Source organism: Pelodiscus sinensis, chromosome 29, assembly GCF_052426305.1.
Source record: "Pelodiscus sinensis isolate ZL-2025 chromosome 29, ASM5242630v1, whole genome shotgun sequence".
NCBI lineage: Eukaryota > Metazoa > Chordata > Testudines > Trionychidae > Pelodiscus > Pelodiscus sinensis.
In genome coordinates this window covers 11535003-11551857 of record NC_143080.1, presented here as the reverse complement: position 1 = coordinate 11551857, position 16855 = coordinate 11535003, and the positions used below count along the sequence as shown (strand labels likewise).

The window sequence follows — 16855 nt, the reverse complement described above, 5'->3', positions numbered from 1 at the left end:
TGTGACGTAGTGGGGGTAATTGCTGGGCTGTGGTGACCCCTGCTGTCTGGAGCAAGACCCAGCAGGGAAAACCTGGCTAGGCAGAGATAAGGCCAAACTGGTTGAACCAGTGGCCAGACACCCCCCATGGAGAGGAACAAAGGAAGGTGGAATGCTGCCCTGACTGCGGGGGCAGGGCTGGAGGGGAATTTAGTTAGACTGTGGAAGAGCATGGAGGAGAGCCTAGGGGAAGGGGCTGGAGTTTAGGGGCCCAGTCTCCCCCATCTCAAGGGGGCCTGAGGCATCCTAGCCCAGTTCCTGTAACCAGATTACATCTGTGCTGCGCTGTGCTGGAGGAGCAATAAACCACCCTCAATTCCACTGGCTGGTGCAGTCTGTTTGTGCCATTTCGGGGTGCAGGAGACGGGGAACCCCCAACGCGCCGTCACACTGGTGTCAGGAGTGGGATCCACGGCACCCCGTGGATGAAGCTTCCAGCGGCGAGCGACAAGGCGCAGTAGAAGCAAGAGCCCTGGAGCCAGGCGTGCTGGAGACAGAGCGAAGCGGTTCCTGGGAATCGTGGGGCGCTGCAGCACTAGACTGGTGAGTCTGCACCGAGGGGCCCAGCGGGCAGATGGCCTACGCCCGACTCTTGAAGGCAGAGCTGGTGGGGCTGTGCAGAGAGAGGGGCTTGCCTGTGCAGAAAGCAACCAAGGCCCAGCTGATTGCTCAGCTAGAAGAGAACGACCAGCCACAGGGCCAGGATCTTGTCCCCAGGGGAAGCAGCCAGACCCCCCCTGAGAGTGTGTCAGGCTCAGAGAGGGGGAGGAGCGCTGGAACCCACAGGAGAGATGAGACAGCTTCCCCCAGGAGGCCTGCAAGCTGCAGCCCATCTAGGGCAGGGGCCAGCCAAGCAGAGCTGCGGCGGCTGGAGATCCAGCTGCGGATCAAGGAATTGGAAGTAGAGGACCGAGAAAGGGATCGCCAAGATCGAGAGAGGCAGCGGCAGCATGAGCTGGCCATGGCAGAGCGGAGAACCGGCGGGGCACCGGCTGCGCCAAGTGCGGATGGGCCCCAGGGTCCCAGGACTGCCAGATGCTTGGAGAGGCCCGTGGTGGCCCAATTGAAGGACATGGGTGACATAGACGGGTTCCTCAGTGCCTTTGAGAGGGCCTGTGGACTGCAACGGGTTCCCCCAGCTGACTGGCTGCAGGAGCTCATCCCCGCACTGAGCCAGGAGGCGGCCGGAGTGCTCAGTCAGCTGGAGGACCTACAGCCAGGGGATTACAACCGAGTCAAGGAGGCCCTGCTGCACAAGTTCGGGCTGACCCCCGAGATGTACAGGAAGAAGTTCCGGGGGGTACAGAAAGGGCCACGGGAGACCTATGTGGATCTGGCCTCCCGCCTGGCGCAATACTGCCGCAAGTGGGTGTCTGGAGTCGGAGCCCAGACCGCAGAGGAGCTGCTCAAGCTGGTCATGATGGAGCAGTTCTATGAAGCGTGCCCACCCAAACTGAGGCTGTGGCTCAAGGACCGGAGACCAGAGAACCCCCAGGAGGCCGGGAGGCTGGCGGATGAGTTCACGGAGAGCCGGTCCGGGTGTGAACGGGAGTCCCGGAGAGAAAGGGAACCGCGCAGAGACCGGATCTCGGCTGAGCGACGGAGGGAGTCAACTACGGGGCGAGACCAAGGAACAGGTCGTCTGCGCCCCAGAGAACCAGCCAGGGCCTGGACAGAGACAGCCCAAAGCCTAACTTGCCAGCGCTGTGGGCAAAAAGGCCACAAGAGGGCTCAGTGCACCAGGTCCCGGGACCGGGGACTTTCCAGGGTTAACTGGCTGGGGCGGGAGGAAGGGCAGGCTGCCCCAGAGGCAGGGGCTGGCAGGCAAACCTCAGCTCAGAGAGAGGGGAAGGATGCTCAGTGCACCTCCCCTGGGAGGTCTGATTCTCAGGAGGCGGATTTCTCCGTGTACCGGGTGGGGGCAGGACGGCCCCTGCGGAGCGAGTGCCTCATACCCCTGGAGGTGGATGGTAGGAAGGTGACGGGCTTCTGGGACACGGGGGCGGAGGTGACTCTGGCCCGATCCGACATAGTGGCCCAGGAGCGGATACTACCCCACGCGCAGCTGACCCTGAAGGGCATAGACGGGTCCCCGTTTAAGGTGCCTGTAGCCAGGGTGCATCTGAAATGGGGGGCCAAGGAGGGCCTCAAGGAAGTGGGGGTGCACCCGCACTTGCCCACCGAGGTGCTGATGGGGAATGACCTAGAGGAGTGGCCCCATGGATCCCAGCGGGCTCTAGTCCCTACCCGGAGCCAGAGCCAGCGGGGGGCCGACAACGTGGGTCCAGGGAAGGACTCCTGGCAGCGTCCTCAGGGTCCCATCCCAGTGGACACGGGGTCCAGCCAGGCTGGGACTCCGGACCTAGGCAGAGGTGGGGGACAGGTCCCGATCCCTGCCTCAGCAGCTGAATTCCAGGCTGAGGTGCAGGCAGATCCCTCCTTGCAGAGGCTGAGGGACCAGGCTGGCCTCCATGCAGCTCAGCCCCGGGGGAGAGGTGGCCAGGAGAGATTCCTGCGGGAGCGTGGGCTCCTGTTCCGTGAGTGGCTCCCCCCCAGGAAGGCGAGGGCATGGGGTGTCCAGCGGCAGCTGGTCGTCCCCCGAAAGTATCGCCTCAAGCTGCTGTATTTGGCCCACGATGTCCCCGTTGGGGGCCACCGGGGGATCCGGAGCACCCGGCTGAAGCTGCTCCAGCACTTCTATTGGCCAGGAATCTTTACAGCCGTGCAGCGGTACTGCCGGTCCTGTGACTCCTGCCAGAGGGGCGGGAAGGCCCAAGACAGGAGGAAAGCGGCTTGGGGGTCTCTACCCCAGATAGACCCTCTGGGCTTGCTGAGAGAGTTATGGGAGGGGAAGACCTCCCTGGATGGAGCTTCGGGGGTGGAAGCCGCCCTGGCTGTCCAGAGAAGGCTCACTGGGCTCATGGCCCCGGCCCGAGAGACCCTGGCCAGAGATCAAGGCCAGCGGAAGGGTGGGTGTGACCCCCGAGGACAGGCCTGCGCCAGTCGCCCTGGAGCGGGGCGGCGAGTGGACAGAGGGAAGCCAGCTCATGTGGGGCCTTGCCACGGCCGGCCTGAGTCAAGGGGAGCACCCATGTCCCCGGGGCGGGTTCCCACGCAGAGGACCCGAACTTCCCTAGGTCACGAGCGGAGTGACCCTGCTCAGTTCGCTCTCGGAGGGGGGAGAACTGTGACGTAGTGGGGGTAATTGCTGGGCTGTGGTGACCCCTGCTGTCTGGAGCAAGACCCAGCAGGGAAAACCTGGCTAGGCAGAGATAAGGCCAAACTGGTTGAACCAGTGGCCAGACACCCCCCATGGAGAGGAACAAAGGAAGGTGGAATGCTGCCCTGACTGCGGGGGCAGGGCTGGAGGGGAATTTAGTTAGACTGTGGAAGAGCATGGAGGAGAGCCTAGGGGAAGGGGCTGGAGTTTAGGGGCCCAGTCTCCCCCATCTCAAGGGGGCCTGAGGCATCCTAGCCCAGTTCCTGTAACCAGATTACATCTGTGCTGCGCTGTGCTGGAGGAGCAATAAACCACCCTCAATTCCACTGGCTGGTGCAGTCTGTTTGTGCCATTTCGGGGTGCAGGAGACGGGGAACCCCCAACGCGCCGTCACATCTACACTGCAGGCTTCTTGTGCAAGAAGCTTTTTGCAGAAGAGATCTTCCACAAACACTTCATGCACAAGGGTGCATCCACACTACAAAAGTGCATCGCAAAAGCAATGTGCTTTTGTGCAAGAGAGAGTCCAGACTGCATGGATGCTCTCTCACAAGAAAGCTCTGATTGCTATTCACAGAATAGCCACCAGAGCACCTGTGCTTTTTTCGATAGGCTCTTTTTGTACAAACCTCCCCCCCCCCCCCCGTTGCCCATCCACACACACCTTTTTGCGCAAGAACTCTTGCGCAAAAAGGAGGTACTCCTTGTAGAAAGAGGAATACCTACACCACAAAAAACCCTCTGTTCTTTTGATTTACTATACACTTACCTGTGCAAAAATGTGCTTGAGGTGTGGACCCTCCACAGGGTTTTGTGCAAAACCAAATGTTTTTGTGCAAAAACCCTGTAGTGTAGACATAGCCTAACAGGGTTCAAAAAAGAGCAAGATAGATTCATGGAGGTTAGGTCCATCAATGCCTATTAGCCAGGATGGGTAGGAATGGTGTCCCTTGCCTCTGTTTGTCTGGAAATGGGTGACAGGGGAGGGATCATGTGTGGATTACTAATTGTGTTCCCTCCCTCTGGGGCATCTGGTATTGGCCACTATTGCCAGACAGGATACTGGGCTAGATGGACCATTGGTCTGACCCAGTATGGCCATTCTTGTGCTCTTACGTTATGTTCTTATGTAACCTATTGCTTCAGTCAGCCTCTGTGCTCAATGACTCGAATGTAGTCATTATAATACTGATTTTTAAAAGGCCTCCTGATCTGATCCTGGCAATTACAGGCTGGTAAACCTAACGCTAGTACCAGGCAAATTGGTACTAAATATTATTCAGAGAGTCAACACAGCCATTGCAAAGGGAAATCGTGTCTTGATGATCTATTTGAATTATTTGAGGGAGTCAATAAACACATGAGCAAGGGTGATCCAGTTGACAGAGTGTACTTGGATTTTGGGAAATCCTTTGGCAAGGTCCCTCACCAATGGTTCTGAAGGAAACTAAGAGTCGTGGGATAAGAGGGCAGGTCCTCTCATGGATCACTAACCGCTAAAAGACAGGAAACAAAGGGTAGGAATAAATGGTCAGTTTTCACAATGGAGAAAATGAAACAGCAGGGTCCCCCCGTACCGGGACACGGGCTGTTCAACATATTCATAAATGAGCTGGAAAAGAGGGTGAACAGTGAAGTAGCAACGTTTGCAGATGATACAAAATGATTCAAGAGAGTTAAATCTGCAAACATTTTGTAAGGGATTTTACAAAAGTGGGTGACTAGGCAGCAAATTAGCAAATGAAATTCAACAATGAACAGTGCAAAGTAGAAAAAATAATCCCAACCTCCCCTATCTAACCATAGGCTCTAAATTAACTATTGCCACTTTCATCTGTTCGAGATATCAGGTACGAAGGGAGCCAGAAGACACCGAAGGACAAGCTCTACCTCTGACTTTATTATACACAAAATAGCAAAGAGAAACAATACAGACTTACATCCATCTATTCCACTGAACAGGGTCGTTTTAACACAGATAGTATAGGAACACCTACACCTAGGAGAATACACAAGATATAGCTTTAAGGCTATAGACATATGTGTTCTTATTTCTAGAAATCATGTGCAGTTCAGCCATTAGCAAGCTTACAGTTGTCGGACGGGAGGTCGTAGCCTCAGTCTTTCCCCATGCAGAGGTGTCCACAAGACAGTTGCTGGTATGCACAGGTTCAGCTTCTAGCTGCAGCAAGTAAGATATGTGAGGACACCTCACTCAGTCCCTCCTACTGATTAGCCTTCCTACACCTATATTTATACTCGACTTGGTCATTCCAATAATAGCGACCAACTGATTACATATTGCATAAGATACCTAAAATGCCCTTATTAGCCATACACCCTGCTACTCGGGATGTTGCAAATACTATGTGCGTGATTAACAGTTTTATGGCTGCATCTGCTTTTTCCTTGTCAGAAATAAAACATACTAGTTTACTCCTGGTTCTTTTGGCACAGTCACGCTCCACTATGCTCAATATGCATGATTGTACAAAAACATTCCTGCATCAGAGCCTGCACCTCCACCCCCAGCCTTGCCTGCATGCTTGTGCGCACCAGGCTAGAGACAGGCCGGGGTTTTGCTTTGGAATTGATCAGTACTTTGGGTAAAGCAAATGTCATTTTGGTCAAGACAGGGCCATGCAGGTTCCCCTACAGCCACTCAAGAAAGAGATTTTGGAATCACCATGGAGAATTCTCTGAACAGCTCGGTGCAGAGTAATGACCTCACAGGCTAACAGAATGCTAGCAGTTATTAGGAATGGGATAACAAATGAGACAGACAGTATCATACTGTTACTATATACACATGATGGCTGTGTCTACACTCGGCCACTTATTCTGGAAAATCAGCCGCTTTTCCGGAATAAGCTGCGAGCTGTCTACACTGGCCCTTGAATTTCCGGAAAAGCAACGATGCTCTACTGTACAAAATCAACCGCTATTCCGGAAAAACTATTTTGCTCCCGCTCGGGCATAAGTCCTTATTCTGGAACACTGTTCCGGAAAAGGGCCAGTGTAGACAGCCCAGTAGTCTTTTCTGGAAAAAAGCCCCGATCGCGAAAATGGCGATCGGGGCTCTTTTCCGGAAAAGCGCGTCTACATTGGCCACAGATGCTTTTCCGGAAAAAGGGCTTTTCCGGAAAAGCAGCCTGCCAATGTAGACGCTCCTTTTCCGGAAATACTTATAACAAAAACTATTCTGTTTTAAGCAGTTCCGGAAATTCATGCCAGTGTAGACACAGCCCTAGGGTATGCCCGCATCTTGACTACAGCATCAATGTGTTCCCCATCTCAAAAAGGATGTAGTGAAACTAGAAACCATTCAGAGAAGGGCAGCAAAGGTGATCCATGGTATGGACTGGCTGCCATGTGAGGAGAGACTAAAACAATTGGGACTGTTCAACTGAGAAAAGAAACAACTAAGGGGGATATGATGGTCTGTAAAATCACAAATAGTGGGGAAAAGTGAGCAGAGATGCATTGTTTATCCCTTCCCACAGCACAAAATCCAGGGGTCGCCCAATGACATTAATAGGCGGCAGGTATAATACAAACAGGAGAATTTGTCACACAAATTTGCTACCTCGCTCCTAACCTTGATGTTCATTTTCTCACCCGTGTTCAACAAGCCGTCTCCCCTGGACCGACAGCGTACTCCCCGGTCAGACTGCTCTTTACCCCGTTCTGCGGGGAGTTTGCGTCTCCCTCCAACTCACAGCCCATTTGGCGGGGTAAAGCCTCCAGGATCCGTAACGCCCGGAGCCACGGAGCGGCACGAATGTCGTTGGCAAAGGCAGGCACTCGAAATGCACGTCTTGTCAGTTCCCACCCTCGAGCTGAACAGACTGGGTCTGCACATGCACGTCTAGGCCTCTGGCAAGGAAAGGGAGAGCCTCCTAGCCCCCCGCTGGCTCTATCCCACAAGCAGCGATCCTTTGCCTCCCCTCTTTCCCACACAGTCAGCCTCATCTCTCTGCTGTCAGAACACACGTCTCTCCCTAATCCGCACATGCCCCCGTCACTGCAGCGTCTCGCAGCCCATGTGTCAGCACAGGGCTTCTCGGCCGTTTTCTTTCTAAGCCCCCTCCCCCCTCCGCCGTGCTATAAAAATTCCACAGCCCGCTATGCCACAAACACTGGGTTTCTGCCTCCGAAGGTGGAGGCTGGCATTAGGAGGCAGCAAGCCGGGGCCCCACGCCATGCCCTGCGGAGTGACATGGCTCAGGCTTTGGCCCCAGGCTGCAGGGCTCAGCTTCCCAGGAGCGTCAGCCCCGTGACTCATCATTTCAGTCCCTCAGGCTTTTGGCCTGAGCTCCAGCGAATCTAACGCCAGCTCTGCTTGGCAGACGCTCCTGGGCTCCCAGTGGAGAACCACTGCGGCAGGGCATGGCTACTAGCCCAGGCCATGTCTACACTTGGAAATTATTTTGAAATTACTAAATTCAACTTAACTCCTGATTTAACAAAATCGAAATAGTGTGTCCACACTACCGGAAGCCGGGAAATGAATCTGAGGCAAGCTCCATTAACGTGGACGTGCTACCTCGACTCAGAGCCCCACGAAGCGCTGGGGTGTCATTAGTTAAAATTACTCAAGGGAATTGTTACTTTGAAATAGCCGCAGTGGAGCGTCCACACTACCACGACTGAGAAATAACTACTTTGAAAGAAGTGTTATTCCTCGTGGAAAGCAGTTGTTATTTCGAAATAACCAGCCTTTTATTTTCTGTGGTGGCCCGTCAATACAGGGCGCCAAGATAAACTGCCGCTGAGGCGGGGCCAATCGCGCATTTCGCCTAGGGCACCAGTTGCCGGCAGCTCGTCTCAGGCTGCTCCTGTTTATTTTGAAAGGACAGGCTTGGTCGTGCGGACGCACCGCTTGTTATTTTGAAATAATAGGAGTGTTGGGGCAAATATTACTAACTTTTGCTTAATAATATAGTTGAACTTTTTTCAATATTTGACCAGCTTAAATAACCAACATAATTATCCCAATATGGAGAAAGAATTAGCTTTAAAAAGTTTAGAATGGACTAATCAGAGGGGAGGAGGCTATTTTGGCACCTTCACATGGCTAGACTTTGACGGATGTCTGGCTCTGTGTGTTGTCTTCAGGGCCGGCTTTAGGAAGCGTGGGGCCCAATTCGAACCAAATTTTGGTTGAGCAAAAAAAAGGAACAATTCACAGTCTCTTTAAATCCTCAGTTACAGGGCAGAGTCTTACCTTCCAGCCAAACTCGGGCTGACTCCCACTCTCGTGGCGCACAGAAGCCACCTCACTGCTCCTCCGGGGCCAACGCCCTCCCCCGCATCGCGCCCAGCACACTTCCAGGTTTAGGGCGCAGGGCCCTTTCAGGTACAGGGCCCGATTCAGGGGAATCGGGCGAATCGGCCTAAAGCCGGCCCTATTTGTCTTTGTGTGTCACCCCAGCCCTGTGCAGATATCAAGCGAAACGACTGATGACCACAAGATCCGTTAAGGGACAAAGGCACCCAGCCAGGTTTATTGTTGATGAAGCACAGTAGTAGTTATGGGTGTTTTAGAGAGTGAGAGAGGAACATGTGAAATGACAGATAGATAGATAGATAGATAGATAGATAGATAGATAGATAGATAGATAGATAGATAGATAGATAGATAGATAGATAGATAGATAGATAGATAGATAGATAGATAGATAGAGTGCTTTTTTATGATGGTATGGCGCAGAATGGCATACCGTCACCTATTTTCCCAGCACACAGAAAAGGAATGGCATTTCCCCCATGCGTACCGACACCTGTTTTCCTGGGGTGGCTCAGCTTTTTTTTTTCTCAATAACTTTGCCCCAGAATACTGATACCTTTTTTCTTACAAAAAAAAGCACTGGATAGATAGATAGAGTGTATGGGGGAAGATATAGCTATAGATAGATAGATAGATAGATAGATAGATAGATAGATAGATAGATAGATAGATAGATAGATAGATAGATAGATAGATAGATAGATAGATAGATAGATAGATTTTCCCCTATGGAAATATTTATTTATTATTTATTTTAAATATTTTTAACCCGCTTCTCTATTTAAAATATTTAAAATATATTTATATATAAATATACGTAACAATTAAAATATAAGACCCCCAGCGGAACATAAAACCTGCTAAGACATCTCAAGAGGAGGGACAAACACAGACTCAAACACCAATAAAAGCCCAAGTAATAAAGGGCGGCTTTAGCCTGATGCCAAAACAATGCTCGCGTTGGCACCAAGCAAATATCCCAGGGGAGAGAATTCCACAGCCTGCGAGCAAAAGCTGAGAAGGCCCCTGCTCTGGGCCCATGTCAATCTTATCTCCGCAAGTGGAAGAACACGGAACGGAGCCTCCCCAGCTGACCTCAATCCCCAAGCAGGTTCATATGGGAGAAGACGGTCCTTTAAATATCCTGGATCCAACTTGTTTAGCGCTTTATAGGTCATAACCAAGATTTTAAATTGTGCCCGAAAACATATCAGAAGCCTGTGCAGCTGCCAGAGCACCGGCATAATGTGTTCGGTATAACGAATACAGTTCCCATTTGTACAGAAAATAAAGACACATACAACAATGAAGATACATACGTTGTCTCGGTGGCACATAACGGGGTACATACAACATAGTAAACAGTTCTCGGTTAGCCAGTGGTGTTAGCTAGAAGCACATTCCTTCACACATTTACATCATGTCTGGTTGTAATTTCCTGAAAGCCCCACCTCTCTGCGAGTAGCAGCTGTTCTCTCCTGAGAAACAAGACAACATGGACAATATCCCACTCTGGCCTCTCCGTTCGCACCTGGGCGGAAGTGATCTGCTGCCTGACACGCCTCTTGTGCACAGTGTAGCTTCAGTCCTTCCTCCCTCGCCTCCCCGGCTCGTAGGTGTCCCCCCTGTGGGCCGATCACAGAGCGTGGCCCCACTGCGGGAGAAGCAGAGCTCGAGCATGCCAAGCCAAGTGGGGAGTGCAGGGCCCCGATCCTGCACTGCCGAGAGCACCGCACAGTAGCTACCCTGCCTGGTACAGGAGCAAAGAGCATCAGAGTCTCAGCTGCATACGGGTTGCTCACGAGACCAAGCTCAGACATATCCAAGCTTTGTTACCCAATGCAACCCAATGCAATTGGCATGCCCCACAGACACCCCAGTTGCTACTGCCACAAACGCTGCCCCCTGCTGCTCGGTGCCAGGCACTCCCAAGGGCTCTGATGGGGCCAGGGTCCCTTCCAACACAACCCAGGGCTGAGAGTTCCAGGGTTCCTTTCTGTCCTCAGGCAGCTCTCACCCTGGCCACTTTTGGGGAGCCTCAGCACTAAGGCTGGAGCGTGGCCCAGAGTCCCGCCAGGCCCATCGGGAAAGCGTCACTGCAACCTCAGGGCCGCCGTGCAAGCAGCAGCTCACTGTGGCTGCACATTGCGCATGGAGGAGCCAGGCTGCACGCTCACTGCAGCTGGGCTCAGCATGACACGAAGAAGGCAGGAACGTCCGCAGGTTGCAGTGTGGCCTCACACGTGCACACACATGTTCACACGTGCATGCACACACACACACGCCCCAACATCCACACCCACCGCATGATTCCGGAATAGTCAGCAACACCAAAGCTAGCAGGCGCGTCCAGTCAGCAGCTCCTTTGCGGCTGAGTAAGCACCTCCCCACAGGAAATGGGGTTCTGTTACTTTGGCCCCTGGGGGCAGAGGAGAAGAGAGCGAGAGTTCCCAAGGGGGACTTGATTCGGAAACTGCCCAGCACTTTCCATCAAGATATCCCCAAGAGGTGAAATCAAACGGGCGAGTCCATTATGACCCCCCAGGAGCCAGTGCTAATATCACGGTGCCATGTAGCCACGATGCAATCGGTAGCGACAGAGAACAGCCCTGTGCAGCAGTGTTTAGAACTCCCCGTAAGCCCATGGCAGTGCCACTCCAGTGCCGGTGCCAGGAAGCTGCATGCTGCACTCCTCACAGGTCACAAAATGAGCCCTGCGGTCAGTGGCTCAGATGACGATTCACCAGCCTTCAGCTTCCCGACTGGGGCTGGAGCCGGAGACATTCATAGGCCAAAGTGGCCAGGAAGCATGTTATTCGGGCCTTTGGTTTTGAGCAGAGGTTCTTACCCTACATGCCACAGCAGAGAGAAGGTTATTTTAAAAGAACAAGAGTATTCCCCAGACAGGGTCCAAACAACTGCATCTTACAACAGAAACCTCTCAGCGCCCACCACAGTACTTCTCTGGACAGACACCGTGTTAGCCCACCCAGGCCCTGGCTGGTTGAACCGGGGCTGGCCTCTTTTGGCTGACTGCACATTCTGTGGCAGCCTGAGGACAGCCATTGCCCCTTTGGAAAGCACTGTTTTCACAGAAACTCATTCACAGAAACACTGAGTCATGCCCAAGTGACACACCCACCTCCGGATTTTAAGCTTAGGGTAAAATCACCAAAAGATCCTCCATAGGGACTTAGGCTCCTACATTATTTGATCCCAGACCCATCAAGTGATTTGGGTGTCTTCGTCCCATTGACCTCAATACAGGCTCCTACCCACCTTGGTTCTGAAAATGTAAATTAAGCTACTAAGTCACTGACGCACTTTGAAAACATTGCCCCACGAGTCTTTGGGACTTTCACTCTGGGCTAATTGGCATGTGCGATGTAACAGTGAGCCTGCGGCAGCGTGGTCTGGGGCAGTCTGTTCTCCAGGGAAGAGCCATTTGCACAGCCGGGCTCTGGACTGAGAGTGATCCCAGCATCCGAGGCCTTTGCTTGGGCCTCATCTTTGGCGCAGGCCAATCTCAGACTTGAATGATATTTTTATTGCTTGGACTCTCATAAGCACTTTCACCTCCCATGCCTCTGCCCACCCCCATCTGCCAGACCCTTCTGACACGCGCTGGCTTCGGGCTACAGCCTGCCTCTGTTAGTGCACTTCTTTATACCTTCCTGCCGCCTGAACAGCCTGAGCTGTGGTTCCTTCCCACAAGCACCAATTCCTGCCAGGTCGTTAGTTCTATAAGGGGTAGGAGTTCATGAGCTGGAAACTGCCGGTAACTGCTACATAAAGTACAATGTTCATTGCCACGGGGTGCCAGGAATCATTCTCCTCCTCCCAACCATGTGGCACATCAGCTGGAGTCACAGGTACAAAAGCAGCAGAAACAAAAGGTTGCTGTTGAAGAGGCGGCATGATCCCTCCACCCACGAAATCAAAAGACAGAGCCTTGTCCATTATGACAACCTAGAAATCGGTCAATAACCCAGCCACACTCCCACAGGACAACCAGTAGCCAAGGAGCAAACAGTGCGCGCTACAGAAACAAAAAGCTGGAAGCACCCGGCTTTCTGCACTCTTTGATTCACCCAACTCTCCAAAACCTACTTTATCCGGCATGGAGAGATGCCCACCGGGAGAGCTCCGATGTAAGTCACAGCTCAGAACAGATCCAGCAAGAAATCATCAGCACCCCCACTGGCACATCCATTGAGACAGCAACCGAACCAGATGCTTCAAAAACCAGAGGTGCTGAAACTCTCTTTCCCCCTCCCCTGCCAGCATCCCCCGTGGGAGCATGGCCCCTCCACTTCCAGGACAATCACCGCTTTCCCTTCCGCAGGAATTCTCACTTTCTTTCAAGCACCCTGTGTGTGTTCAGAGTGGCTGCTTTCTGCCAGTGAAATGCCACAGGCAAGCGTCAGTCACTGTCAGGGTGTAATCAGATACTCTTAAGCCGTTTGCTTCTCTCACTCGCCCTGCATCCGGCACTTGTTTCACACCGAGCCGGGACCAGACCCGAGTCTGGGAGATTAATTTCACTTCTCTCTCCAGAGCCTCAGCTGGGAAGGACCCAGCTGGCTCCCACACAGCACAGCAAACTAGCAACCCCCCTGAGGATTTAGCAGCCGAAGTCACGTCCCGACAAAGCAGAACCTGCCTCGTTACGAGGTTGCAAACCGCGGGTCTATCAATGCCACCACGCCCTGGCAGGCTCTGCTGTCCCAAGGATTGCATAGGCCACCCTCCACCTCCGCCCACCTGAGTTTTGCTCTCGCATCTCTCCAGCCCAGCACCTCGACCGGCTCCCGCAGCATGACAGCTACGGATCACCCTGTCTGCTAGGCCCCCTCCAAATCACAACTCCAACAGCAAGTGTCCTTTGGGAATAGTTAGCCTGCTAAGGCAGATCCACTGGTACAACAGGGCTCTGGCAAACAAACTCCAACTCAACAGGCTGCCTGCACCTTCCCCACTGCCACACAGGAGAAGCCTGAGCCCAGCAAAGAAAGTTCTCTCCGAACTTACCCTGACTCCCTTGGCCTGATCACATCATCTGCTGGATTCTCCGCTGCCAGGCTCGGCCGCACACGCAAAGCAGAGAAAGGAAACAGAAACTCCATCCATACTCACAGTTTTGAAGTCCTTTTGGCTGCACTCCTGGCCTTTGAACTTGCAGTACAGCAGCATATCCTTCAGGTCATGCCCCACGCGCCCCAAGAACTCCTGCATGTTGAAAACTTTTGGTTTGTATTGCTTAAAGTTTGCCTTTTCCTGCAGGGCAGCCAGGACAGCTGGCTCAGCCAGGTGAGGGTCTGGAATCTGCAGGTTCACATCGAGCAAAGCCAGCAACTCCCCGGCATGGTACAGGTCATTGGTGGTGAGTTTAGAGAAGCGGAACTCGTTGAGGTTGCAGATGGTGACCGCTGGGAAAACCAGGCTGTTGGCCATGACCTCGTCCACTTTAATGACATGCTGGTAGGAGAAATAGAAAGCCACCCGATCCGAGCTCTCCACCAAGAGGAGACCCAGGGAGCCCACAAAGGCCAACATCCACAGCAAACGCCTAATGGTCACCGGTCCATAGACAAAAATGTGGCGGATCCCATGGAGAGAGGAAGTGTGGGCAAAGATCTGGATGCTGGAGGGCTGCAGGCTTTCCATGCTGCCCTCGCTGGTGCTGTCCTTGAAATCCATTAAGTAGGTTGTTAAAATCCTGGCACTACTTCTCAGGTCAGTCTCCCCCAAGACGGCGAGCACTGTATCCCCCCCCACCTTCCAATGGGCTTTACCCCTTATTTATGGGGAGTGGGGAGGAAAGAGGAGCAAAGGATCAGGCCAGCTGCTAGGAGTTTATCCTAGGAGCTCAGCAGGAGCCTGGCATGGGGTAAATAATTATATAAAATCCATTCAAACTCCAGCTCTTGATTTCCTCGGTGCGATAAGGAGGGCTGGTTTTATTTAGGGAGACACCAAGGTGATGTGGAAGAGATGTGGGTGGGAAGGGAAAGCTTAGCCAATGGAAATAAAGTCCTCCCCCTGCACACACACATGCACACACACTGAACAGAGATGAGATTAGGCGAGCGAGAGAGCATAAAGCCAGGCGAGGCAGCTTGCAGCCGGCTAACTAGTGCCTGATGCACAAGGCTGCCCACTTTGCTGAGCTGATGTATTGCCGAGCGGCAGTGCTTTCCGACTGCTCGAGTCTTCCGATTCCGATGTCGCTAGTGGCTGGATTCTAGCCTCCTTCCAGCCCTGTTTTGGGCAGGGCTCCAGCTGCTGCCAGTCTTACTCCAAGGCTTCTCGAGAAAGCTGAGCTGCTGATGCCGAGGGAGAAAGGAGGCAGAAGAATGCCAGAGCGGGGGGAGCGAAGAAAAAAAGAAACAATGGGAAAGATGCAGGGGCCACGCACAGACAGAGCAGGAGGCTACAAGCCAGCTGCCTTCTTTCCTTCAAACAGCCGCTCAGAGGCAAGAGCTACGCAAGGGCAGGGTTTGGGGGTGGCTGCTGCAGAACGGGAGATGTACTGGCTCTCGGGGAGCAGTCGTGGGGAGCATGTTTCTTGTCCTTTCTCATTTCTCCCCTCCCTTTTCCTGAGAGCCTGTCTGCATCAGGACCCCGGGGCAGGGCAGACAATTGAGGGATTCATTGATCCACCACCTCTGGGACTTGTCTCCTCCAGGGAGGCTCCATCCAACACAGGGCCAGACGGCTGCTTCCGAGGAACCTCAGGGTGTTGCTGGAACCAAGATGATGTGAATGAGTCATTAATCAATCCAGGCTGCTCCAGCGTGCAAGGAGGAAGGCAGCAAGCTGCCTCTCTCTCCCCAGACAGAGGTCTGCTAGGGGCCCACCAGCCGCATGTGGAATTGCCAGCGGCTTTGCTTCCCTCTGAGTGGACGTAGGCATCTGGGACATCGTTGCCTTCAGAAGGGATTCCCAGAGCGGTCCCAGTGGGGAGGTGGGATCCCTGCTGAGAGTCGGTCGTGGGATCCTGCAGGAATAACGCCCACACTGCAGCGTCCTGCCTGCAGCGGTGGCCTGCTAGGCCCTGACTTCTTGTTGTGTGTGGACGCCAGTGGGGTCCTGGGCTGTGACCGAGGTCCCCGTGCCCTGCCGTAATTCACAGGAGCGACATTGGGCCAGGCCCTGAACAGGGAAGCAGGAGCCATCTCCATTTGTTCTGTGTTTGTGCCGCACCTGGTGCGAGAGGGCCCTAGTCCGACTGCGACTCGCTGCTAGCGCAGTGCAAAGAATCAATCATAATAAAGCAGAGTTTCTCACCCTGGAATAAATCCTGCCTGCTGGTTGCTGCGGCAGAGACACGAAAAAGAAAAACCTCACTTCACTGGAAGGGGCCTTTCCCAGGGTGGGGGGGGGGGGTCTGGGCAGTGAAACTCCCATTGGCTTCACCGGGGCCAAGATCTCACACGGCGCCATAGGGGACGTTATAGCAAAGCCAAGGCACCTCCAGCCCCTCTGCAGCTCCGCCGTGCCCTCCTTTCCCTTCCCGGAGCCGAGTGGTGGGCCACCCCAGCGGTCCCCCTGGCAGCCAGCTCCATAACCTCCCCAAGGAGCAGCAAGCAGGGTCCACGAGCTGCCCCACTTGGCACTGAATGCTGTGGGGCTGGCTGAGCTGGCTCCGCCTACACGGTCCAGTGTGGCATCTTTAAGGCAGGCGGTGACACCAGGCGCTGAAGCAGAGGAAGGGAAAGTTTCCTGTATGAGATGGGCAGGGCAAGGGGGAGCCAAAGGGTGGGCAGGAAGGAGAGGGAGGCAAACTCCACCCAGTGACAATCACCCGGAAACCAGTCTCCAGCCTACGCCATCATGCATTCCAGGCACCTCCCACCAGCTTTCCAAACACCCCTGCCGCTCGTGCTCCGTGAGTTACCTGCCAGCGGGACATCCGGCCACCCTCTCGGCCTGCGCAGCAGAGACTGCGCCAGGCACGTCTGGAGCTAACTGCATGGGCTGAGGCATTTAACAGGTACCTGACAGGACCTGCTCTCAGACTGGTACGCCAGCACCTTGCTGCAGGCTGCTCCCGGCCACGCTTCCGGCCCCTGAACTCCCTCCTGCCCACAATCCTTCCCCACCCAGGATGGCATGCACCCAGCGGACTGTGTTCTATCACCCTGGGCACCCTGGTAATACAGGGCGTCCCTGCTATAACTCACCCTGGTATACATCCGTTCCGCCCTAAAGTCGTTGATGCTTGTCGGAACCGATGCGTTATAAGTCCTCCCACTCCCCGCTCTTAGTCATGCAACACCCTCCACCGCCCATTTGCGCAAATG

General features: G+C 53.8%; 1 protein-coding gene across 1 annotated transcript; it reads right to left on the bottom strand.

Annotated features, from left to right (window-relative positions):
- Positions 1-12290: 12290 nt before the first annotated feature.
- Positions 12291-14452, bottom strand: LOC102455155 (acid-sensing ion channel 2-like). Its single transcript, XM_089773899.1, has 2 exons — positions 13686-14452; positions 12291-12518 (listed from the first exon to the last, which is right to left on the bottom strand). The coding sequence occupies exons 1-2, from the start codon at positions 14247-14249 to the stop codon at positions 12291-12293; spliced, it is 792 nt and encodes a 263-aa protein (XP_089630025.1). The 5' UTR covers positions 14250-14452.
- Positions 14453-16855: the final 2403 nt, after the last annotated feature.